General features: G+C 52.2%; 1 protein-coding gene across 1 annotated transcript in view; it reads left to right on the forward strand.

The window, feature by feature from the left end:
* LOC146043099 (potassium-transporting ATPase alpha chain 2) overlaps positions 1-15,485 on the forward strand; it is a 32,069-nt gene extending 16,584 nt beyond the window's left edge. The window contains exons 19-22 of the mRNA XM_083163524.1: positions 1,114-1,247; positions 1,387-1,488; positions 8,002-8,093; positions 15,220-15,485. Coding sequence (XP_083019650.1) covers positions 1,114-1,247; positions 1,387-1,488; positions 8,002-8,093; positions 15,220-15,248 — 357 coding nt within the window. The 3' untranslated portion in view covers positions 15,249-15,485. The remainder of the gene's footprint in view (positions 1-1,113; positions 1,248-1,386; positions 1,489-8,001; positions 8,094-15,219) is intronic.
* Positions 15,486-24,825: the final 9,340 nt, after the last annotated feature.

Consider the following 24,825-nt stretch of genomic DNA (forward strand, 5'->3'; position numbering starts at 1 on the left):
ACTCTCCTTCCTCTGACCCGTGGTGACCTGTGTAGCTCCCACCACTCTCCTTCCTCTGACCCATGGTGACCTGTGTACCTCCCACCACTCTCCTTCCTCTGACCCGTGGTGACCTGTGTAGCTCCCACCACTCTCCTTCCTCTGACCCGTGGTGACCTGTGTACCTCCGACCACTCTCCTTCCTCTGACCCGTGGTGACCTGTGTACCTCCGACCACTCTCCTTCCTCTGACCCGTGGTGACCGGTGTACCTCCCACCACTCTCCTTCCTCTGACCCATGGTGACCTGTATAGCTCCCACCACTCTCCTTCCTCTGACCCGTGGTGACCTGTGTTGCTCCCACCACTCTCCTTCCTCTGACCCATGGTGACCTGTGTAGCTCCCACCACTCTCCTTCCTCTGACCCATGGTGACCTGTGTAGCTCCCACCACTCTCCTTCCTCTGACCCATGGTGACCTGTGTACCTCCCACCACTCTCCTTCCTCTGACCCATGGTGACCTGTGTAGCTCCCACCACTCTCCTTCCTCTGACCCATGGTGACCTGTGTACCTCCGACCACTCTCCTTCCTCTGACCCATGGTGACCTGTGTACCTCCCACCACTCTCCTTCCTCTGACCCATGGTGACCTGTATAGCTCCCACCACTCTCCTTTCTCTGACCCGTGGTGACCTGTGTAGCTCCCACCACTCTCCTTCCTCTGACCCGTGGTGACTTGTGTTGCTCCCACCACTCTCCTTCCTCTGACCCATGGTGACCTGTGTTGCTCCCACCACTCTCCTTTCTCTGACCCATGGTGACCTGTGTAGCTCCCACCACTCTCCTTCCTCTGACCCATGGTGACCTGTGTACCTCCCACCACTCTCCTTCCTCTGACCCATGGTGACTTGTGTTGCTCCCACCACTCTCCTTCCTCTGACCCATGGTGACCTGTGTTGCTCCCACCACTCTCCTTCCTCTGACCCGTGGTGACCTGTGTTGCTCCCACCACTCTCCTTCCTCTGACCCATGGTGACCTGTGTACCTCCCACCACTCTCCTTCCTCTGACCCGTGGTGACCTGTGTTGCTCCCACCACTCTCCTTCCTCTGACCCGTGGTGACCTGTGTTGCAGACCTTCGCTCAGCGGCAGTTCGAGGAGTGGACGGTATACACTGCATTTTTTATCAGCATTGTTATGCAGCAGCTTGCTGATCTGATCATCCGAAAGACCAGGAGAAATTCTTTGTTCCAACAGGGCTTTTTCAGGTAAGTTGACAAAATATTAGGGTGACAATTGTACATTTTGTTTGCCCATAAACACCACTGTGCAGACTTGCGACTTCACATAACAGCGATCAACTCGGAAATAACCCCTCAACTCTGCTTCCTCTCTCCCGCTTTGCAGCAATAAATTCCTCCTGTTTGGGCTGGCGTCACAAATTGCTATTGGAGCATTTCTATCTTATTGCCCTGGGATGCCATATGCATTAAAGTTTTGCCCGATAAGGTGAGTGGGGGGCGGCTGGAGACATGTACTGGTCTGTGTAATGGTGCCCATTAATAATATGCTGAACAGTGTGTATGGACAATGCAATGTTATTGGGTGCTCTCATAAAAATATATCAGCTTGCAGTCATAATTAACATAAAACATGAATGTGTCATACAGGGTTGTGCAACATTACATTCATCCAAAATATTCCAGAGAACTTGCAATGTGGTACATGTTAGATACACTCATATACTACTCCACCTGGTATCTAACCAGCTGGGTAAATGGGAGCCACCACCTCCAAAAGAAATCAAATAAAAATTCATGAATCTTGAAATATTCCTAAACTTCAGGTTTTCTCAACAGGCCATGTTTTCTGGATATCTGTCTGTGAGGGCAGGTAGAAAATTACTAGCCCAGCAACCTACATTAACTCACCTGTACTTGATTAATGACATTCACAAAACATGACCTGATGTCGGGACCTCTACCCTACCCCAATGTTTCCTAATACCAGTCCTGTGAAATATACATGTGGCGAGTATGAGGACGTAGTACGCAGGGGCGGATCCAGGATAAAATGACAGGGGGGGCACCATGATAAAAAAAAAGGGTTTGGGTGGGGGAGGGGCGGTGTTAGTGGTGCCAGTGTACATGCTAAGAGAGCGGCAGGAGAGGGTGGGAATGGAATTAAAAATAGGCCCTGGCATTTAAAGTATGCAGGCCCACCATGGCGACAAAAGTGAGGGATGTAGTTGCGTGCGCGTCTAAGGCGCGCTCCGGAAAAGGGTGTGTGGCCACTCAACAGGGGGCGTGTCAACACCATATACAACTTCTACACATTATGCAACAAAATACTAGACCCCATTATACTTGCCCCTTAAACATGATGCCAAATGGAATGAGCCAAAATTGACATAATGCCACATGGATTGAGCCAAAATTCAAATAATGCCAAATGGATTGTGTCAAAATTCACATAATGCCACACGGATTGAGCCAAATGCATAAAATGCCATACGGATTGAGTCAAAATTCACACAATGCCACATGGATTGAGCCAAAATTCACACAATGCCACATGGATTGAGCCAAAATTCACACAATGCCACACGGATTGAGCCAAAATTCACATAATGCCACATGGATTGAGCCAGAATTCACATAATGCCAAACAGATAAAGCCAAAATTCACAATACACTTCATAAACAGGGACATTGTCCACCAAAGGCTCGCATTAAACATTTACACCATAATGTCCATTACACGTTAAGTTACACGCCATTATGTCCATTATGTGTTATGCCAAACACCATAATGCCTATTAAAAATGATGCTACATAAATGCTACTTCTCTACATGCTCATTGCCAGAGGTTCCATGCTCGTTGCCATGTGGGATTACATGCTCATTGCCAAGGGGGAATACATGCTCGTGGTAAATGGGGGACAGCCGCCGCCAGGCAGAAGTGATAGCCACTGACAGTGGCAGAGCCTGGCTGTATTCAGAGCACTGCATTTCCCGGCTATTTGAAATAATACCTCTTTCACACCAGAAAATGCATTCCCAGGTTGGCCCCTTTTACACCAGCCTAGTCCCTGCATTTTCTGGTGTGAGGGGGAGAGAAAACCACCCCTCCCCCCTTTAACCAGTTATCTCATTTAACCGGCTATATCTTCGGAACCAACTGACCCATTTACATGAGACAAGTATCATATTGAAGAACTTTTGGTCGGGCTTTGAATAATTTTGGTCCCGTGAAACTGGGACGTTTGGTTCCAGAGTAATCTGCCCTCAAAGAACATGAACAGCCATGAAATTACATTTCAAAAATAAAAAAATCGGTTTACACGCAATATCTCTGGAACCGATTGTCCGATTTGGACCAGCCTGATATCATATTGAAGGCCCAGCGATTTGGAATTGAATGAAATCAACCACAAGCTTCTGTGATGCCAGGGCGGGAACTGGCAGCCGTCGGAACCGGGTGGGGGTCGGAAGTGACTGGTCCCATATTATCCTATGGGGAAAAAACGTTACAGGTTTGACAGGCGATATCTCCGGTTCCCGGGGGGCTAGAGACACAGGGCTGGGCTCGTTGGAAAGCCCTGGTCCTCAGCTACAAAATAAATGACAGGGGGGGCACGTGCCCAGGTGCCCCCCCCTGAATCCGCCACTGGAAGTACGTGTAATGTATCCTGTGAGGCGAGTATGAGGACGTAGTACGTGTAATGTATCCTGTGAGGCGAGTATGAGGACATAGTATGTGTAATGTATCCTGTGAGGCGAGTGTGAGGACATAGTACCTGTAATGTATCCTGTGAGGCGAGTATGAGGACGTAGTACGTGTAATGTAACCTGTGAGGCGAGTATGAGGACGTAGTACGTGTAATGTAACCTGTGAGGCGAGTATGAGGACGTAGTACGTGTAATGTATCCTGTGAGGCGAGTATGAGGACGTAGTACGTGTAATGTAACCTGTGAGGCGAGTATGAGGATGTAGTACGTGTAATGTATCCTGTAAGGAGAGTATGAGGCTGTAGTACGTGTAATGTATCCTGTGAGGCGAGTATGAGGACGTAGTACGTGTAATGTATCCTGTGAGGCGAGTATGAGGATGTAGTACGTGTAATGTATCCTGTGAGGCGAGTATGAGGACGTAGTACGTGTAATGTATCCTGTAAGAAGAGTATGAGGACGTAGTACGTGTAATGTAACCTGTGAGGCGAGTATGAGGACGTAGTACGTGTAATGTATCCTGTGAGGCGAGTATGAGGACGCAGTACGTGTATTGTATCCTGTGAGGCGAGTATGAGGACATAGTACGTGTAATGTATCCTGTGAGGCGAGTATGAGGACGTAGTACGTGTAATGTAACCTGTGAGGCGAGTATGAGGACGTAATACGTGTAATGTAACCTGTGAGGCGAGTATGAGGACGTAGTACGTGTAATGTAACCTGTGAGGCGAGTATGAGGACGTAGTATGTGTAATGTATCCTGTGAGGCGAGTATGAGGACGTAGTACGTGTAATGTATCCTGTGAGGCGAGTATGAGGACGTAGTACGTGTAATGTAACCTGTGAGGCGAGTATGAGGACGTAGTACGTGTAATGTATCCTGTGAGGCGAGTATGAAGATGTAGTACGTGTAATGTATCCTGTGAGGCGAGTATGAGGACATAGTACTGTACGTGTAATGTATCCTGTGAGGCGAGTATGAGGACGTAGTACGTGTAATGTATCCTGTGAGGCGAGTATGAGGACGTAGTACGTGTAATGTATCCTGTGAGGCGAGTTTGAGCACGTAGTACGTGTAATGTATCCTGTGAGGCGAGCATGAGGACGTAGTACGTGTAATGTATCCTGTGAGGCGAGTATGAGGACGTAGTACGTGTAATGTATCCTGTGAGGCGAGTATGAGGACGTAGTACGTGTAATGTATCCTGTGAGGAGAGTGTGAGGACGTAGTACGTGTAATGTATCTTGTGTGGCGAGTGTGAGGAAGTAGTACGTGTAATGTATCCTGTGAGGCGAATGTGAGGACGTAGTACGTGTAATGTATCCTGTGAGGCGAGTATGAGGACGTAGTACGTGTAATGTATCCTGTAAGGAGAGTATGAGGACGCAGTACGTGTAATGTATCCTGTAAGGAGAGTATGAGGACGTAGTACGTGTAATGTATCCTGTAAGGAGAGTATGAGGACGTAGTACGTGTAATGTAACCTGTGAGGCGAGTATGAGGACGTAGTACGTGTAATGTATCCTGTGAGGGGAGTATGAGGACGCAGTACGTGTAATGTATCCTGTGAGGCGAGTATAAGGACGCAGTACGTGTATTGTATCCTGTGAGGCGAGTATGAGGACATAGTACTGTACGTGTAATGTATCCTGTGAGGCGAGTATGAAGACGTAGTACGTGTAATGTATCCTGTGAGGCGAGTATGAGGACGTAGTAAGTGTAATGTATCCTGTGAGGCGAGTATGAGGATGTAGCACGTATAATGTATCCTGTGAGGCGAGTATGAGGACGTAGTAAGTGTAATGTATCCTGTGAGGCGAGTATGAGGATGTAGCACGTATAATGTATCCTGTGAGGCGAGTATGAGGACGTAGCACGTGTAATGTAACCTGTGAGGCGAGTATGAGGACGCAGTACGTGTAATGTATCCTGTGTGGTGTAGTATTAGAGCGCGGTACATGTAATGTATCCTGTGTCATGTACGTGTGGTGCAGTATTAGAGCACGGTACATGTAATGTATCCTGTGTAATGTACGTGTGGTGTAGTATTAGAGCGTGGTACATGTAATGTACATGTAATGTATCCTGTGTAATGTACGTGTGGTGTAGTATTAGAGCGCGGTCCATGTAATGTATCCCATGTCATGTACATGTAATGTATCCTGTGTCATGTACGTGTGGTGTAGTATTAGAGCGCGGTACATGTAATGTACGTGTAATGTATCCTGTGTAATGTACGTGTGGTGTAGTATTAGAGCGCGGTACATGTAATGTATCCCATGTCATGTACATGTAATGTATCCTGTGTCATGTACGTGTGGTGTAGTATTAGAGCGCGGTACATGTAATGTACGTGTAATGTATCCTGTGTAATGTACGTGTGGTGTAGTATTAGAGCGCGGTACATGTAAGGTATCCTGTGTAATGTACGTGTGGTGTAGTATTAGAGCACGGTACATGTAATGTATCCTGTGTAATGTACGTGTGGTGTAGTATTAGAGCGCGGTACATGTAATGTATCCTGTGTAATGTACGTGTGTTGTAGTATTAGAGCGCGGTTCATGTAATGTATCCTGTGTAATGTACGTGTGGTGTAGTATTTGAGCGCGGTACATGTAATGTATCCTGTGTAATGTACGTGTGGTGTAGTATTAGAGCGCGGTACGTGTAATGTATCCTGTGTAATGTACGTGTGGTGTAGTATTAGAGCGCGGTACATGTAATGTATCCTGTGTCATGTATGTGTGGTGTAGTATTAGAGCGCGGTACATGTAATGTATCCTGTGTCATGTATGTGTGGTGTAGTATTAGAGCGCGGTACATGTAATGTATCCTGTGTCATGTACGTGTGGTGAGTTTTAGAGCGCGGTACATGTAATGTATCCTGTGTGGTGTAGTATTAGAGCGCGGTACATGTAATGTATCCTGTGTAATGTACGTGTAATGTATCCTGTGTCATGTACATGTAATGTATCCTGTGTCATGTACGTGTGGTGTAGTATTAGAGCGCGGTACATGTAATGTATCCTGTGTCATGTACGTGTGGTGTAGTATTAGAGCGCGGTACATGTATTGTATCCTGTGTCATGTACGTGTAGTGTAGTATTAGAGCGCGGTACATGTAATGTATCCTGTGTCATGTACGTGTAATGTATCCTGTGTCATGTACGTGTGGTGTGTATTAGAGCGCGGTACATGTAATGTATCCTGTGTCATGTACGTGTGGTGTAGTATTAGAGCGCGGTACATGTAATGTATCCTGTGTAATGTACGTGTAATGTATCCTGTGTAATGTACATGTGGTGTGTATTAGAGCGCGGTACGTGTAATGTATCCCGTGTAATGAACATGTAATGTATCCTGTGTCATGTACGTGTGGTGTAGTATTAGAGCGTGGTACATGTAATGTATCCTGTGTAATGTACATGTAATGTATCCTGTGTGGTGTAGTATTAGAGCGCGGTACATGTAATGTATCCTGTGTCATGTACGTGTGGTGTGTATTAGAGCGCGGTACATGTAATGTATCCTGTGTCATGTACGTGTTGTGTAGTATTAGAGCGCGGTACATGTAATGTATACTGTGTCATGTACGTGTGGTGTAGTATTAGAGCGCGGTACATGTAATGTGTCCTGTGTAATGTACGTGTGGTGTAGTATTAGAGCGCGGTACATGTAATGTATCCTGTGTCATGTACGTGTGGTGTAGTATTAGAGCGCGGTACATGTAATGTATCCTGTGTAATGTACATGTAATGTATCCTGTGTAATGTACATGTAATGTATCCTGTGTCATGTACGTGTGGTGTAGTATTAGAGCGCGGTACATGTAATATATCCTGTGTAATGTACATGTAATGTATCCTGTGTCATTTACGTGTGGTGTGGTATTAGAGCGCGGTACATGTAATGTATCCTGTGTCATGTACGTGTGGTGTAGTATTAGAGCGCGGTACATGTAATGTATCCTGTGTCATGTACGTGTGGTGTAGTATTAGAGCGCGGTACATGTAATGTATCCTGTGTCATGTACGTGTGGTGTAGTATTAGAGCGCGGTACATGTAATGTACATGTAATGTATCCTGTGTAATGTACATGTAATGTATCCTGTGTCATGTACGTGTGGTGTGGTATTAGAGCGCGGTACATGTAATGTATACTGTGTAATGTACATGTAATGTATCCTGTGTAATGTACATGTACTGTATCCTGTGTCATGTACGTGTGGTGTAGTATACAGTATGTAGCACACAACGTGTAACGGTTTCTCCCCTCTGCTTATGTCCAGGGTTCAGTACTGGTTTGTGTCTATACCATTCGCTATCCTGATCTTTGTTTATGATGAAATCCGCAAACTGTTCATCCGGCGCTATCCTGGCAGTAAGTAAATGTGATGGGGTCACACATAGCGGTGTGTGTGTGTGTAGGGGGGGGGGTGGTGGTGTATGTGGTGTGTAGGTGACCAACAGCAGATTTGTCAGTGGCCGACCATTGAATGTTTCTCAGATCTAAGACACTCTCTGGTGCTCTACATCTGTGTGCTCCCTGTACGGGAAGCTGCCATCCCCCTGCACTCGTGTCATCGCCGAATTACCAGGGGAACGCCCGCACTCTTCTGTGCAAATGGTTCGGCGCCTATGCAAGTCACCGGGTCCGTACGCCCAGGGACCCTGCACATGCACAGACTGAAAATATCGCTCCCCTGTGTGAATACATGGGGGGGGGGGCGAATCATTCAGAATGACCCCGAAGGCGTGTAAAGGTTTGACGACATTAATTAAATGCAATAACGTAAGATGAACTTTCCCTCTGTTGTGCAGTTGTGTTGCTTTGTCGTAGCCATAATTGAGCTATTTGGCTGCACTTGCTGCTCCTGCACAACTTTCATTGATAACAGAGTGGTAAGACCAGATTCCGCTGCAGAGATTACAGAGCGACTCCGACTGTGTAACGTGACCTGAATCTGAGGCCGCAGGCCAGGGCTGACTATCGGCCTACTAGAATACATGTAAAGAGGATTAGGTTAAACTGCTATGGAAATGTAGGAGACTGAGAGTTCTAGGAGAGCGCAGTAGAATTCCTGTATGTGGCAGTGGTACAATGAATAACTAAGTACTCGCTAGATCAGTCTGAACACACAAGGGTTCAATGTCTGAATAACTTTTACAGTCAGTAGTCGGCTCAGGACACAGGTGATAAAGTAGTGAGGAGACTGTATCCAGGGGGTTTGGAAGCAGACTGGATGAAGCACAGGTGTAGCGGCAGGAGGCAGACAGCACACTGGTGTTAATAGACCTTTTTCTCCTTTTTGGCCTCTTGTTATCAGTCATTGTGTCTTTTTGCTGGTGCACGGATTGATTATTAAAATATAACTTTATTATACAGTATCTGCACATAGAATGCAATATAAGCCAATAACTAGTACAATAAAAGGATATTTACAAGCTCATTAGTCCCAGCAATATTTGCCTTTCTACATCTTTTATTGTACTACTTATTGGTTTATATTGCATTTTATAAGCAAATATAATAGGCAGAAAATCCGTACAACAAAAAGAGAGTAAAAGGTCTGTATGGCGGTCCCCTGCAATATAATCCTGGACTGAACATGATTGGAAAACATTGCGGCACCGTTTCAGCTCCCCATATATTAGATTGCGTTCTGGCGGCAAAGGGAATATGGCAACCTCTGCATATGGCAGAGTGCCGTGCAGGCAGAATCCGCAGGAATAGGTTAATGAAGGTAACTGTTATAGGGACTGGAGATACAGGAACAGGGAACTGCCACGCGGGACCAGGAGTCGGGATGCAGTTACAATCCCGGCGGTCGGAATCCCGGCGTTCAGAATCCCAATGCCGACACATTCTCCCTCTGTGGGTGTCCACGACACCCCTGGAGGGAGAATAAATTAGTGTGCCAAGCGTAGCGAGGCACCGGGCCCTTGCTTGGCGAGCGCAGCGAGCCCGCAAAGGGGGGGGGGGGGGGTGATCCACGTCCCCCCCTTGTCGGCATTTCGGCTGTCGGGATTCCGGCGTCGGGATTCTAAACGCCGGGATCCCGACCGCCGGGATTCAATACTGAATCCCAGGCGTCCTAGGAGACTTATACTGGCAGGGAGCAGTTTATATAGAGGGATCTAGCAGTGGATTGGATGTGTGAGTCATGTGAGCATAGAGACAATGTGGATGGTTTGAGCGTTCAGTTGACCACTAAAACAAGATGGCTGCACTTGTTATGTGCCAACCACAGCTACAGGAGAATCCAGGCATGAATGATTAGCTTCCACTGTGCATGGCCCGCCTCCGCTTCCACTGTGCATGGCCCGCCTCCGCTTCCACTGTGCATGGCCCGCCTCCGCTTCCACTGTGCATGGCCCGCCTCCGCCTCCACTGTGCATGGCCCGCCTCCGCCTCCACTGTGCATGGCCCGCCTCCGCCTCCACTGTGCATGGCCCGCCTCCACTGTGCATGGCCCGCCTCCTGCTCCACTGTGCATGGCCCGCCTCCGCCTCCACTGTGCATGGCCCGCCTCCGCCTCCACTGTGCATGGCCCGCCTCCACTGTGCATGGCCCACCTCCGCCTCCACTGTGCATGGCCCGTCTCCTCCTCCACTGTGCATGGCCCGCCTCCTGCTCCACTGTGCATGGCCCGCCTCCGCCTCCACTGTGCATGGCCCGTCTCCTCCTCCACTGTGCATGGCCGGTCTCCTCCTCCACTGTGCATGGCCCACCTCTGCCTCCACTGTGCATGGCCCGTCTCCTCCTCCACTGTGCATGGCCCGTCTCCTCCTCCACTGTGCATGACCCGCCTCCTCCTCCACTGTGCATGGCCTGCCTCCACCTCCACTGTGCATAGCCTGCCTCCGCCTCCACTGTGCATGGCCCGTCTCCGCCTCCACTGTGCATGGCCCGTCTCCGCCTCCACTGTGCTTGGCCCGCCTCCTCCTCCACTGTGCACGGCCTGTCTCCTTCTCCACTGTGCATGGCCCGCCTCCACCTCCACTGTGCATGGCCCACCTCTGCCTCCACTGTGCATGGCCCGTCTCCTCCTCCACTGTGCATGGCCCACCTCCACCTCCACTGTGCATGGCCCGCCTCCTCCTCCACTGTGCATGGCCCGCCTCCTCCTCCACTGTGCATGGCCCGTCTCCTCCTCCACTGTGCATGGCCTGCCTCCAATGTGCATGGCCCACCTCCGCCTCCACTGTGCATGGCCCGTCTCCTCCTCCACTGTGCATGGCCCGCCTCCACCTCCACTGTGCATGGACCGCCTCCACCTCCACTGTGCATGGCCTGCCTCCGCCTCCACTGTGCATGGCCTGCCTCCAATGTGCATGGCCCACCTCCGCCTCCACTGTGCATGGCCCGCCTCCACCTCCACTGTGCATGGCCCAACTCCGCCTCCACTGTGCATGGCCTGTCTCCTCCTCCACTGTGCATGGCCCGCCTCCGCTTCCACTGTGCATGGCCCGCCTCCACCTCCACTGTGCATGGCCCGCCTCCACTGTGCATGGCCCGCCTCCTGCTCCACTGTGCATGGCCCGCCTCCGCCTCCACTGTGCATGGCCCACCTCCACTGTGCATGGCCCGTCTCCTCCTCTGTGCATGGCCCGTCTCCTCCTCCACTGTGCATGGCCGGTCTCCTCCTTCACTGTGCATGGCCTGCCTCCTCCTCCACTGTACATGGCCCGCCTCCGCCTCTACTGTGCATGGCCCGTCTCCTCCTCCACTGTGCATGGCCCGCCTCCGCCTCCACTGTGCATGGCCCACCTCCTCCTCCACTGTGCATGGCCCGTCTCCTCCTCCACTGTGCATGGCCCGTCTCCTCCTCCACTGTGCATGGCCCGTCTCCTCCTCCACTGTGCATGGCCCGTCTCCTCCTCCACTGTGCATGGCCCGTCTCCTCCTCCACTGTGCATGGCCCGTCTCCTCCTCCACTGTGCATGGCCCGCCTCCACCTCCACTGTGCATGGCCCAACTCCGCCTCCACTGTGCATGGCCTGTCTCCTCCTCCACTGTGCATGGCCCGCCTCCGCTTCCACTGTGCATGGCCCGCCTCCACCTCCACTGTGCATGGCCCGCCTCCACTGTGCATGGCCCGCCTCCTGTTCCACTGTGCATGGCCCGCCTCCGCCTCCACTGTGCATGGCCCACCTCCACCTCCACTGTGCATGGCCCGTCTCCTCCTCCACTGTGCATGGCCCGTCTCCTCCTCCACTGTGCATGGCCGGTCTCCTCCTCCACTGTGCATGGCCTGCCTCCTCCTCCACTGTACATGGCCCGCCTCCGCCTCCACTGTGCATGGCCCGTCTCCTCCTCCACTGTGCATGGCCCGCCTCCGCCTCCACTGTGCATGGCCCACCTCCTCCTCCACTGTGCATGGCCCGTCTCCTCCTCCACTGTGCATGGCCCGTCTCCTCCTCCACTGTGCATGGCCCGTCTCCTCCTCCACTGTGCATGGCCCGTCTCCTCCTCCACTGTGCATGGCCCGTCTCCTCCTCCACTGTGCATGGCCCGCCTCCTCCTCCACTGTGCATGGCCCGCCTCAGCCTCCACTGTGCATGGCCCGCCTCCGCCTCCACTGTGCATGGCCCGCCTCCGCCTCCACTGTGCATGGCCCGCCTCCGCCTCCACTGTGCATGGCCCATCTCCTCCTCCACTGTGCATGGCCCACCTCCGCCTCCACTGTGCATGGCCCAACTCCGCCTCCACTGTGCATGGCCCAACTCCGCCTCCACTGTGCATGGCCCGTCTCCTCCTCCACTGTGCATGGCCCGCCTCCGCTTCCACTGTGCATGGCCCGCCTCCGCCTCCACTGTGCATGGCCCGCCTCCTGCTCCACTGTGCATGGCCCGCCTCCTGCTCCACTGTGCATGGCCCGCCTCCTGCTCCACTGTGCATGGCCCGCCTCCGTCCTCCACTGTGCATGGCCCGTCTCCTCCTCCACTGTGCATGGCCCGTCTCCTCCTCCACTGTGCATGGCCGGTCTCCTCCTCCACTGTGCATGGCCGGTCTCCTCCTCCACTGTGCATGGCCCGCCTCCACCTCCACTGTGCATGGCCCGCCTCCACCTCCACTGTGCATGGCTTCCTCCGCCTCCACTGTGCATGGCCTGCCTCCACTGTGCATGGCCCACCTCCGCCTCCACTGTGCATGGCCCAACTCCGCCTCCACTGTGCATGGCCTGTCTCCTCCTCCACTGTGCATGGCCCGCCTCCGCTTCCACTGTGCATGGCCCGCCTCCGCCTCCACTGTGCATGGTCCGCCTCCACTGTGCATGGCCCGCCTCCTGCTCCACTGTGCATGGCCCGCCTCCGCCTCCACTGTGCATGGCCTGTCTCCTCCTCCACTGTGCATGGCCCGCCTCCGCTTCCACTGTGCATGGCCCGCCTCCGCCTCCACTGTGCATGGTCCGCCTCCACTGTGCATGGCCCGCCTCCTGCTCCACTGTGCATGGCCCGCCTCCGCCTCCACTGTGCATGGCCCACCTCCGCCTCCACTGTGCATGGCCCGTCTCCTCCTCCACTGTGCATGGCCCGTCTCCTCCTCCACTGTGCATGGCCCGTCTCCTCCTCCACTGTGCATGGCCGGTCTCCTCCTCCACTGTGCATGGCCCGCCTCTACTGTGCATGGCCCGTCTCCTCCTCCACTGTGCATGGCCCGTCTCCGCCTCCACTGTGCATGGCCCGTCTCCTCCTCCACTGTGCATGGCCCGTCTCCTCCTCCACTGTGCATGGCCCGTCTCCTCCTCCACTGTGCATGGCCCGTCTCCTCCTCCACTGTGCATGGCCTGCCTCCTCCTCCACTGTGCATGGCCCGTCTCTACTGTGCATGGCCCGTCTCCTCCTCCACTGTGCATGGCCCGCCTCCGCCTCCACTGTGCATGGCCCGTCTCCTCCTCCACTGTACATGGCCCGTCTCCTCCTCCACTGTGCATGGCCGGTCTCCTCCTCCACTGTGCATGGCCCGTCTCCTCCTCCACTGTGCATGGCCCGTCTCCTCCTCCACTGTGCATGGCCGGTCTCCTCCTCCACTGTGCATGGCCCGTCTCCTCCTCCACTGTGCATGGCCCGTCTCCTCCTCCACTGTGCATGGCCCGTCTACTCCTCCACTGTGCATGGCCCGTCTCCTCCTCCACTGTGCATGGCCCGCCTCCGCCTCCACTGTGCATGGCCCGCCTCCGCCTCCACTGTGCATGGCCCATCTCCTCCTCCACTGTGTATGGCCCGCCTCCGCCTCCACTGTGCATGGCCCATCTCCTCCTCCACTGTGCATGGCCCGCCTCAGCCTCCACTGTGCATGGCCCGCCTCCGCCTCCACTGTGCATGGCCCGCCTCCGCCTCCACTGTGCATGGCCCGCCTCCGCCTCCACTGTGCATGGCCCGCCTCCGCCTCCACTGTGCATGGCCCGCCTCCGCCTCCACTGTGCATGGCCCGCCTCCGCCTCCACTGTGCATGGCCCATCTCCTCCTCCACTGTGCATGGCCCACCTCCGCCTCCACTGTGCATGGCCCGCCTCCACTGTGCATGGCCCGCCTCCTGCTCCACTGTGCATGGCCCGCCTCCGCCTCCACTGTGCATGGCCCGCCTCCGCCTCCACTGTGCATGGCCCGCCTCCACTGTGCATGGCCCGCCTCCTGCTCCACTGTGCATGGCCCGCCTCCGCCTCCACTGTGCATGGCCCGCCTCCGCCTCCACTGTGCATGGCCCGTCTCCTCCTCCACTGTGCATGGCCCGCCTCCGCCTCCACTGTGCATGGCCCGTCTCCTCCTCCACTGTGCATGGCCCGTCTCCTCCTCCACTGTGCATGGCCCGTCTCCTCCTCCACTGTGCATGGCCCGTCTCCTCCTCCACTGTGCATGGCCCGTCTCCTCCTCCACTGTCCATGGCCCGTCTCCTCATCCACTGTGCATGGCCCGTCTCCTCCTCCACTGTGCATGGCCCGTCTCCTCCTCCACTGTGCATGGCCCGTCTCCTCCTCCACTGTGCATGGCCCGTCTCCTCCTCCACTGTGCATGGCCCGTCTCCTCCTCCACTGTGCATGGCCCGTCTCCTCCTCCACTGTGCATGGCCCGTCTCCTCCTCCACTGTGCATGGCCCGTCTCCTCCTCCACTGTGCATGGCCCGCCTCCGCCTCCACTGTGCATGGCCCGCCTCCGCCTCCACTGTGCATGGCCCGCCTCCTCCTCCACTGTGCATGGCCCGCCTCCTCCTCCACTGTGCATGGCCCGCCTCCTCCTCCACTGTGCATGGCCCGCCTCCTCCTCCACTGTGCATGGCCCGCCTCCTCCTCCACTGTGCATGGCCCGCCTCCTCCTCCACTGTGCATGGCCCGTCTCCTCCTCCACTGTGCATGGCCCGCCTCCTCCTCCACTGTGCATGGCCCGTCTCCGCTTCCGCTGGACACCTTGTACCGCATTCCCTATGTGTATCAACTGTTACGTCACATGTGTCTCTGTCTGTAGGTTCCTCACATGCCACTAATCTGCCCTTTCCTCTCTTCCAGGCTGGTGGGACAAGAACATGTATTACTGAAGTTCCCTGGACCACGTCAGACCTTCCCTGGCACAGTGGACCCATATACATGTTATATATATATATAGATCCTATTTGTTGAACAAATGAGGAGATAAGCTGCATATTATAAATTTGATGTATATGAAAAATCCTATTTTAATTAGTGACCTGTACAAAGCCATGACCCCTGTAAATGCCCACTGTGTATAGCCACACACTTTTTTTAATAAAAAGAAAAAATAAATAAAAAAATGAAGCAACGTCAATTACATAACCGGCTCAGCTTTATTTTTTATGGATGTGGAGAGGCAAACTCTAGGCCACATCCAAACTCTAACCACAAAAGGGTCGGTCTGAGTACGGTGTAATAATGCTGCAACTTGGCCAAATTCACCCCTGCAGAGACGGGAGACCCGCGGAGGGGGTGCCCACAACCCATACCGATGATCAGACTCAAGACAGGGGCTGGGTAATTATACTTACTACCCTCTACCCACAGCCCCCTAACCCACCCTACCTGATGCCTAACCCTCCCCTCTTAGTGCCAACCCCCCTTCCCTCCCCACAGCCCCACACCCTAACACCCCCATCCTTTCCCGACATACTTACGATTGGGATCCTGGCTGTCTGTCCGAAGATCTTTGACTGCTGGCACCACGATTGTTGGCACGTTAACTGCATCCCGTATGGAGAGACCACTCCCAGCAATAACCCTATTGCAGCTTCTTCACAGACTGCGGCTAATGCCGAGATAAAATTTCTGGTTGGGGTAGTCCGGGTACTCCAATACATAACGCAAGTCTCCGAGCCTTGAATTCACAAGCAATCCCAAGCTGTGACTTTATACCAGAGTACAGTATATTGTAAGCAATCCTGAGCTCTGATTTTTATACCATAGTACATCGTAAGTGATACCAAGCTGTGACTTTTATACCAGAGTACATTGTAAGCAATCCTGAGCTCTGATTTTTATACCATAGTACATCGTAAGCAATCCCAAGCTGTGACTTTTATACCAAAGTGTAGGGTAGCAATCCCCAGCTCTGAGTTTTATACAATAGTACATTGTAAGCAAACCCGAGCTCTGACTTCTATACCAGAGTACATATCGGACAATCCCAATCTCTGACTTTTATACCAGAGTACCTGGTGGACAATCCCAAGCTCTGCCTTTTCCACTGAAGGGTGCGCAATGCCCCAAACCTGCCTACCAGAGTTTGGGAGAGGTGATGTTTACATCTGTCATTCACGCTGTAAAGGATGGACAACGCCTAGGTCTGTCATTCATACAGTACTATGCACAGGACAGGCAAATCCTCATTCTCACATTCATACTGGAATCCAGGACTGACGAACCACAAACCTGCCATTCACATACAGTATATAATGACATTCATGCTGGGGTATAACTCGGAAAGCTTTGTGTGCCACATGCAACTAGACCTTGTGTATACTGTTATGGGGTATATACTGCCACGCACCATGTACAATATGGGTAAATCCGAGCATTGGGCGTATTTCTTCTCTGAGTACCCAAATAACAGTCCTGGGAATGGGCCATGCCAAATTCTATCAACCATGGAATCGTACTGTACACGTGAACACCGTACTACACAAAGCAGCGCAGTGGGCGGCTTCTCGGGCCCTGCATGTGCCACATAGCGTCTCTGCACCTCCTCAGCCTACTACTCCTTCACCCCCAACACCCACTGCCCTGCCAATCAAAGGGTGGAGATTGCATAATATACACAGCCCCCACCTGCAGTAGGCACAGAGACATCCGGGGTCTTATGACAATGGTGCCCCCCCCCCCTCAGATCCAGGTGCCCGTTATACAGCGAGATACAGAATTTTGGGTACTTGTGTATTTTGGCGGCGCCCCCGATGTCCGTCGTACGACGAACAGATCGCATCGCATGCCATGCACCCGATGGCATGCGATGCGACGAGATTTTGACCCCCTATACGACCAAAAATCGTATAAGCACCCTAAAGGGTGCTTTTGAGCACCCAAATGGGTGCTAACAATGTTAAATGCACCCCCACGCCCCCCCCACTATAAACGTGAACCCGAAGCGTGGCGAGCGGCGGCGGTACGCGTCCTACGACCTTCACAGTTATACGCGTCCCCTCGCGGGCTTCACAGGTGTCCGTGGCGACGCGGACACCTGTGAAGCCCGCGAGGGGACGCGTTTACCCGTGAAGGTATCCGCGTCCCCTCGCGGGGCTCGCTGCGCTCGCCACGCTTCAGGCTCGGAGGCTCGCTGTGCTCGCCACACTATTCTATTCTCAACTCCACGCCGACGTGGATAGTGGGGGTATGAAAAGGTCGTAGGACGCGTACCGCCGCCCCTCGCGGGCTCGCCACGCTTCGGGTTCACGTTTATAGTGGGGGGTGGCGTGGGGGTGCATTTAACATTGTAAGCACCCATTTGGGTGCTTAACATAGTATAAGCACCCATTAGGGTGCTTATACAATGTTTAATCGCATCGCATCACATCCTATGGCATCGTATGCCATGTACAATGGCATACAATTTCAAAATTGTATGCCATCGTGCACTATCGTACGATATCGCGTCGCATCGCATACCATCGTATGTGTTATGGTATGCGATGCGATGGGCACCGCCAAAATACACAAGTACCGATTTTTGTACTTCTTTTTGAGAAGCTCCAGAGCTAGATCCCTTTCCTGCCACTGAAGTATTTTGAGTTATTTTGGTACCCCCGTTGAAGTACTCAACATCGCTGAAGTACAAGATTCTGCAGAAGCTGAATGTCGCTGAATTACATAATATCTTCGTCAAAAATTCCATCTGAAGGTTACTTGGATGCTGAATATCCCTATTTCTATCTTAAGGATTTATTTGCATTATGTTTCCATATACTACCTGCATGTGTCCAGTTTAACCCCTGATGAAGTCTGTTAGACGAAACGCATAGGGGATTTGGACGTATATCGTGTGGTCTACTATTACCATAAAGCCGAACAAACAGACATGGATAATGAAGTTTTAAGAAATATTTTATAAAAATACATTTGTTTTACCAGTTGTTCTGTACAGCTAACACTTTTGACAATAGATGATTGATGTAATTGAAGAAGGCGGTGGATACACTAGCGTCCTCTATTCTATACCATACTGTATATATTTATATAGATATATATATATATATCTATATATATATATAGTCCAGGGTTCCCACACAAGTGTGTGTAGGATATAGGGCACTCGCCGGAATTATGAGTATCAAACTCAATAATCAATCATCAAAGACATGTGTTTATTTCACAGAGAGGTGCTCCATATGCTCCAACGTTTCGGTCCCTGCCTTGGACCTTTGTCAAGGAGCTTTGTATGGAGAAAGAGCCAGCGTAGTCAGGAATGGAAGGAACCTCCAGGATACGGAGTCAGCACGACTGACTCCGTATCCTGGAGGTTCCTTCCATTCCTGACTACGCTGGCTCTTTCTCCATACAAAGCTCCTTGACAAAGGTCCAAGGCAGGGACCGAAACGTTGGAGCATATGGAGCACCTCTCTGTGAAATAAACACATGTCTTTGATGATTGATTATTGAGTTTGATACTCATAATTCCGGCGAGTGCCCTATATCCTACACACACTTGTGTGGGAACCCTGGACTATATTTGGGTGTATACCTAACAATATGCACCTCTTATAAGGCACCCCAAGTTGCACTGGATGAGTGCGAGTGCGGTCTTCCCCCCAACTATATATATATATAGATATATATATATACAACCCAATAGTGTTACTGGGCGCCGAATAACACTATTGGGTTGTGTATTGGATTGTGTGGATCCCTCTAGTAGGGGGTCTAGTGTTATTGGCGACCGCCTTTTATCTAGCGCAAATTGTTAGTGATATTTTTTTGAGATATATATATATATATATATATATATATGAGAGAGAGAGAGATATAGAGATAGAGCTGGTACACACAATCCACATATCCAACAGCTGGGGTGCATATCTCACGCTGAGTTACAGGGGGTACAGCCAAATATACAGAATATCCAAAAATAAGAGCACTCACCAGTCTTCCAATTATGATGCAGGTAAAGGTTTCATATATCACCAGAGTATCACTAGCATAATGTCGAAGTTTCGAGCCCCGCTGCCCCTATTGTATTTAAGGCGTTCAGTTGATTGCTGTGAGGGATCTTCTGAGGCTGTGACCTATCTACAGCTTGGTCTTCACAAAGAGCCCAGCGTGACTGGAAACGTCGACATTATCCCAGTGCTAATGTGGAGATGTATTAAACTTTTTATCTGCATCATAATTGGAAGACTGGTGAGTGCTCTTATTTTTGGATATTCTGTGTATGTATATCTCTTATATATTTAGCCAGATCTGTCAATCTTGTGTGTGTATAACGCTGGGCAGAGTTACACAGTCACCGCCCAGTGTTATACAGCGCTCCAATCTGTCACTCATGTGTTACACAGTCCAGTGGGGTGGTTGGCAAGATGGCGGTCGCCAACCACTGGCTTCTATTTACCACGGGACCTGCCACCCGCACCAGCCAGGTGACAGTGTGCTGTGCTAGCCCCAGGGGGAGCAGGGCTGCCCGGCTATACCCGGGTGGGTTCTCTGGTCCCGGGAGCGGCCGCCGCGGGGTGCCGGACCAAAGTTCTGGCAGGCGGCAGTTAAAAATCGAGGCCCGGGCATCCGGATGGCAGATAGGACCCAACTGGCAGGAGTGTGTTTACCATTCCCTGGCTCTGCGGCAGCGACCCACCGGCTCCAGGGGGGATTGGTGGCAGTGATGTGGGGAGGTTGTGAGGGCAGGAGGGGCACAGAGGGCAGCAGAAGAGGGAGTTTGTGGGGTATTGGGGCATGAGCTCAGGAAAGAGGCCAGGTGTCCTCTTCCACCATACCCGCTGCCCGCACAGTTATGCTGGGAAGCCGCTTCTCATGGGGGAGGCCAAGCACAGAGTACGGGAGTTGTATCGCACCGCACCCCCTCCCGGCAGCATCTCCTTCCCCCTTCTCCTGGGAGGTTCTCTGCCCGCACCCACCCCCTCCCCCACAGCATCTCCACCCACTCCCCTCCCACCTACATATTCACCCGCACTGCACCCCCTCCCGGCAGCGTCTCCGTCCCCCCACCACCGCCCCCCATGTATACTATATTTAGTCTTTGGATTTTTGAGACCCAAGTGCATGATTTTGCATTTTTTGGCATTAAATTGTAGTTTATATACACATATACAGTACATATTCCAGGGGGACTAAATATTGCTACTGGGAATCTGTAACTTCCGGGTGGCTATATACTCTACCCAGTAGCATTTATCCATCTGGACCTCTAGAATCTGTCTCCTCCATTGCGGCAGCCATTTTTGGAGGGACATTTTCAGCAGATTCTATAAGGACGGCCAGACCCATTGGAATCTACAGAGACCATGCACCCCCATACCCTCCAACATCTGAAGAGCAAAAAGCGCTACAAATTTGGAAAGGGGGTGTGGGCACGGGGAAAGGGGGCTGGGTCACTTTCCTATACTTACAATGGGCAGTTGGTGACCCCAAAAAAGGTACAAGCATGTCAATAAGTGTACGCATTACAGTAACACTGCCATCTACACAGCTGAGCGACCACCGGTCCAGGGAGTGGCCCAAGGCCTCGAGCTCACCTCTGCACTCGTTCGCCTTTGCCAGGGACACTGTTTGCTCTGCAGCACTTTGTACGGGATCCAGCTCCGTGTTTGTGGTTCCACAGAAGCCGGTTTATGACAATGACAAGTGCTTTGATTGCACTAAAATGATATATTGTTCATTTTCCCCGGGGGTAGATTGTTGTGCAAATAATGAAAAATAGACTGAAAGGATTTTTTTTTTGCTTTCTTGATCGTTTGATGAAAATAGAAACAAAATATATTTTCTGATCTTATATTCAAAGCACTTACCAAGGTCTGTACACACTATGGGCATTATTCTAGTTCACTCTAAGAGGCAAATTCCTTCTTAGCTGGACAAAACCATGTGCACTGCAGGTGGGGCAGATGTTACTTGTGCAGAGAGAATTAGATTTGGGTGGGTTTTTCTTCAAAGTGAGATCTATATTGCAGTGTAAAAATAAAGCAGACAGTATTTACCCTACATAGCAACAAAATCACCCAAATCTAATTCTCTCTGCACCTGTTACATCTGCCCCCCCTGCAGTGCACATGGTTTTGTCCAGCTAAGAAGGAATTTGCTTCTAAGAGTGAACTAGAATAAGGCCCTATATACATGGGGGGGCCCATTTGTTAAGGATCAGATATAAAATCCCAGAGAAGCCTGGAGAGGGGACTGTCAGCAGCACTCCATGGGGGGCGGGGCCGGATGTAGAGGACATCAATTTAACACAATTTTCATCTTTAGCCCCCCCCCCCCCCGAAAGCCACGTATCGCGGAAAATTAACGTTGCCGCGTGGGAGATGTGGGGGGCCCCGCCGGTATCTGTAAGGGTTGCTCACCTTTTGGGAGCCCCCTGACCATTCCTGGAGGGGGGGGGAGGGGGGGGATGGGGGACCCTGCAGAACAGAATGCGGCTAACTCCCATTAGGGGCCCATTTATCATTTAATATTTGTGGCTTAGTGTATTAAATTAGTCACTGCAGAGCCGCCCCGAAAAGAACAGCATAATAAATTAGGGTGCAGGACATTTATTTTGACACCCTAGTTGATGTGCTGTGTGTCTCACGTGTAAGGGTTAATTTAATAACCTTTGGTTTAAATACCCCAAAAATGACTGTTGTGTACAGTATGACAGTATGTGTCCTGTATATCGCTGCAGGATCCACACGGAGTATAACGCATCCCCTGGACAGGATGCGGTCATTAGGTCGACACCATTAGGTCGACATGGGAAAATGTCGACATGGGTCTAGGTCGACATAGGAAAATTCTAGGTCGAAAGGTCATTAGTTCGACAGGTCGTTAGTTCGACAGGTCATTAGTTCAACAATGTCTAAGTAGACAGTCAAAAGGGCGACATGGGGTTTTTCACTGGTTTTTGAGCCGACATGTGCTGACGGGGTATTTCATGCCCTACCATCCACTAGGGCGTGGCGGGAGAACAAAACAGTGTGCCGAGTACAGCGAGGAAACATGCCCGATGCATCGCGAGCGCAGCGAGCAATGCGAGGGGATGCGGTGCACTTGAAACTGTGTCCATGTCGACTGTGTTGACATTTAGGTACAAAAACAGTGAAAACCCCCATTTCGACCTTTTGACTGTCGACATAGGCATTGTCGAACTAATGACCTGTCGAACTGATGACCTTTTGACCTAGAACCATGTCGACATAGAACCATGTCGACCTAATGGTGGAGACCTAATGACTGTCGACCATCAAGCTGTAGACCAAGTGATCCCAACCCCCACAGGACACCCAATAATAAGTTACTGCATGGCAATGGGGGTTATTCAGACCTGATCCAGGCTGGGCGATAATCGATAGAGCTCCGCCTCTGACCTCTAATGCTGGCTGGGCACAAGGGAGCGATTCCCGTAGCCGATACTACATAAGTTGTGGAACTACAGATCCCAGCGTGCTCCTCTCACAGTGGAAACCTGTACTAACAGCAATGCTGTGACCAGAGGGGGCTCCCAGTAATGATCACTTGTCAGCACTACTTGTACATAAACGTATATTACTCCGGTTATAACCTAACAGGCCCCATTCTCCTAACTCGGAGCTACCCTACAAGCAGTGCACATGGTGACATGTACCGGTGTACTTGGACCCAAGATAAGAGTTCCTGGTTGTGTAAGACGCCCTAGCCAACCCTACCCCCCTCCACACACACACACTTCCCCCCGAGAGGTTGCACCAGTGAGAGGAAAGTTCATGTTCTGGGGTGTGGACTGAGTGGAGAATGCGCTGGTACCAGCACACACACATAGGAATGGCATATGATTGATGTGTACTGGTACCAGCACATTCTCCCTATTATACACCACTCCACGCCCATTCCACAATGATTTCACAGGAACCGGAGCAAACTGGCTGCTAATATGACAGAGCCGGGGTGGAGGTGGCCTACATACAGTAACTGGACCCACAAGGCCTCTGGCCTCATTCTTCTAACAAAGGCCCTTATTCTGAATGAGTCGGACGGCTGCGTGAGCGGTCGGAAGGCTGATGTTTAGTACTTGTGCATGTGCAGAGGCGTTTCTGCGCACGTCCGAACACGACGTGATCTCCGTACAGAAAATGCTGTTATAGGACCAGCTCAGCCAAGCGCTTCAGTGCCGTTATAGGACCAGCTCAGCCAAGCGCTTCAGTGCTGTTATAGCACCAGCTCAGCCAAGCGCTTCAGTGCCGTTATAGGACCAGCTCAGCCAAGCGCTTCAGTGCTGTTATATGACCAGCTCAACCAAGCGCTTCAGTGCTGTTATATGACCAGCTCAACCAAGCGCTTCAGTGCTGTTATAGGACCAGCTCAGCCAAGCGCTTCAGTGTTGTTATTGGACCAGCTCAGCCAAGCGCTTCAGTGCCGTTATAGGACCAGCTCAGCCAAGCGCTTTAATGCTTTTATAGGACCAGCTCAGCCAAGCGCTTCAGTGCTAGGCCTCCCCGCTAACATGTCCCATTGTAAGAGTCTGGCCTACTTACACTGCCGCCAACTTGTGTGCCCCGCTGTCATGCGCTGCCGCCAACATGCCCGCCCGCTGTCATACGCTGCCGCCAACATGTGTGCGCCGCTGTCATGCGCTGCCGCCAACATGCGCACCCTGCTGACATGCGCTGCCGCCAACATGCGTGCCCCACTGTACTACACTGCCACTTACATGCGCGCCCCACTGTCATACGCTGCCGCTAACATGCGTGCCCTCTGTCATGCGCTGCCGCCAACATGCGTGTATACGGTCACAGGACCCTGTAATGGGTGTGGTATGATTCACCGACAGTCGGGATCCCGACTGCCTGGTCTCAGACAGCGTGGCCAGCGCAACAAAGCCTCTTGCGGGCTCGCTGTGCTCGCCACGCTGCGGACCCCCACGAGGGAAAATAGCCGACGGCCGTCGGGAACCCGGCCATCTGTGTTTTAACAGTCGGGATCCCGACGTCGGGTTAATGACTGTCGGGACCCCGTCCGGCAGCCCCTGTAATATGATGATAACTAGGTGATTCCTCGCGCCCTACGGGCGCTCTTCACACCGTCGTAAGGGGCTGCGCCCCCTTAATTTGTGAACGTTTGTATATGAGAAATATGGTTAGAATTGTATGAAAGATGCCCTGTATTGCAACTTAGGTGTCCGCAAATCGCGGGAGGGGGGGTCGCGGAGGGTGCCGCGAATTGCAGGAGGGGGGTCGCGGGGGGTGCCGCGAATTGCAGGAGGGGGGTTGTGGGGGGGTGGATGCTGCGAATCGCGGGAGGGGAGGGATTGCAGAGAATCGCGGGAGGGGGGTCGCGGGGTGGGTTGCCGCAAATCGCGGGAGGGGGGTTACGGGGGCGGGGGTTGCGGCGAATCATGGTAGGGGGGGTCGCGGGGGGTGTGCCGTGAATCACGGGAGGGGGGGTCACGGGGTGGGGTGCCGAGAATCGCGGGGGTGTGTGTGCCGTGAATCA

This window comes from Crinia signifera, chromosome 19 (assembly GCF_055691185.1).
Source record: "Crinia signifera chromosome 19, ASM5569118v1, whole genome shotgun sequence".
Taxonomy (NCBI): domain Eukaryota; kingdom Metazoa; phylum Chordata; class Amphibia; order Anura; family Myobatrachidae; genus Crinia; species Crinia signifera.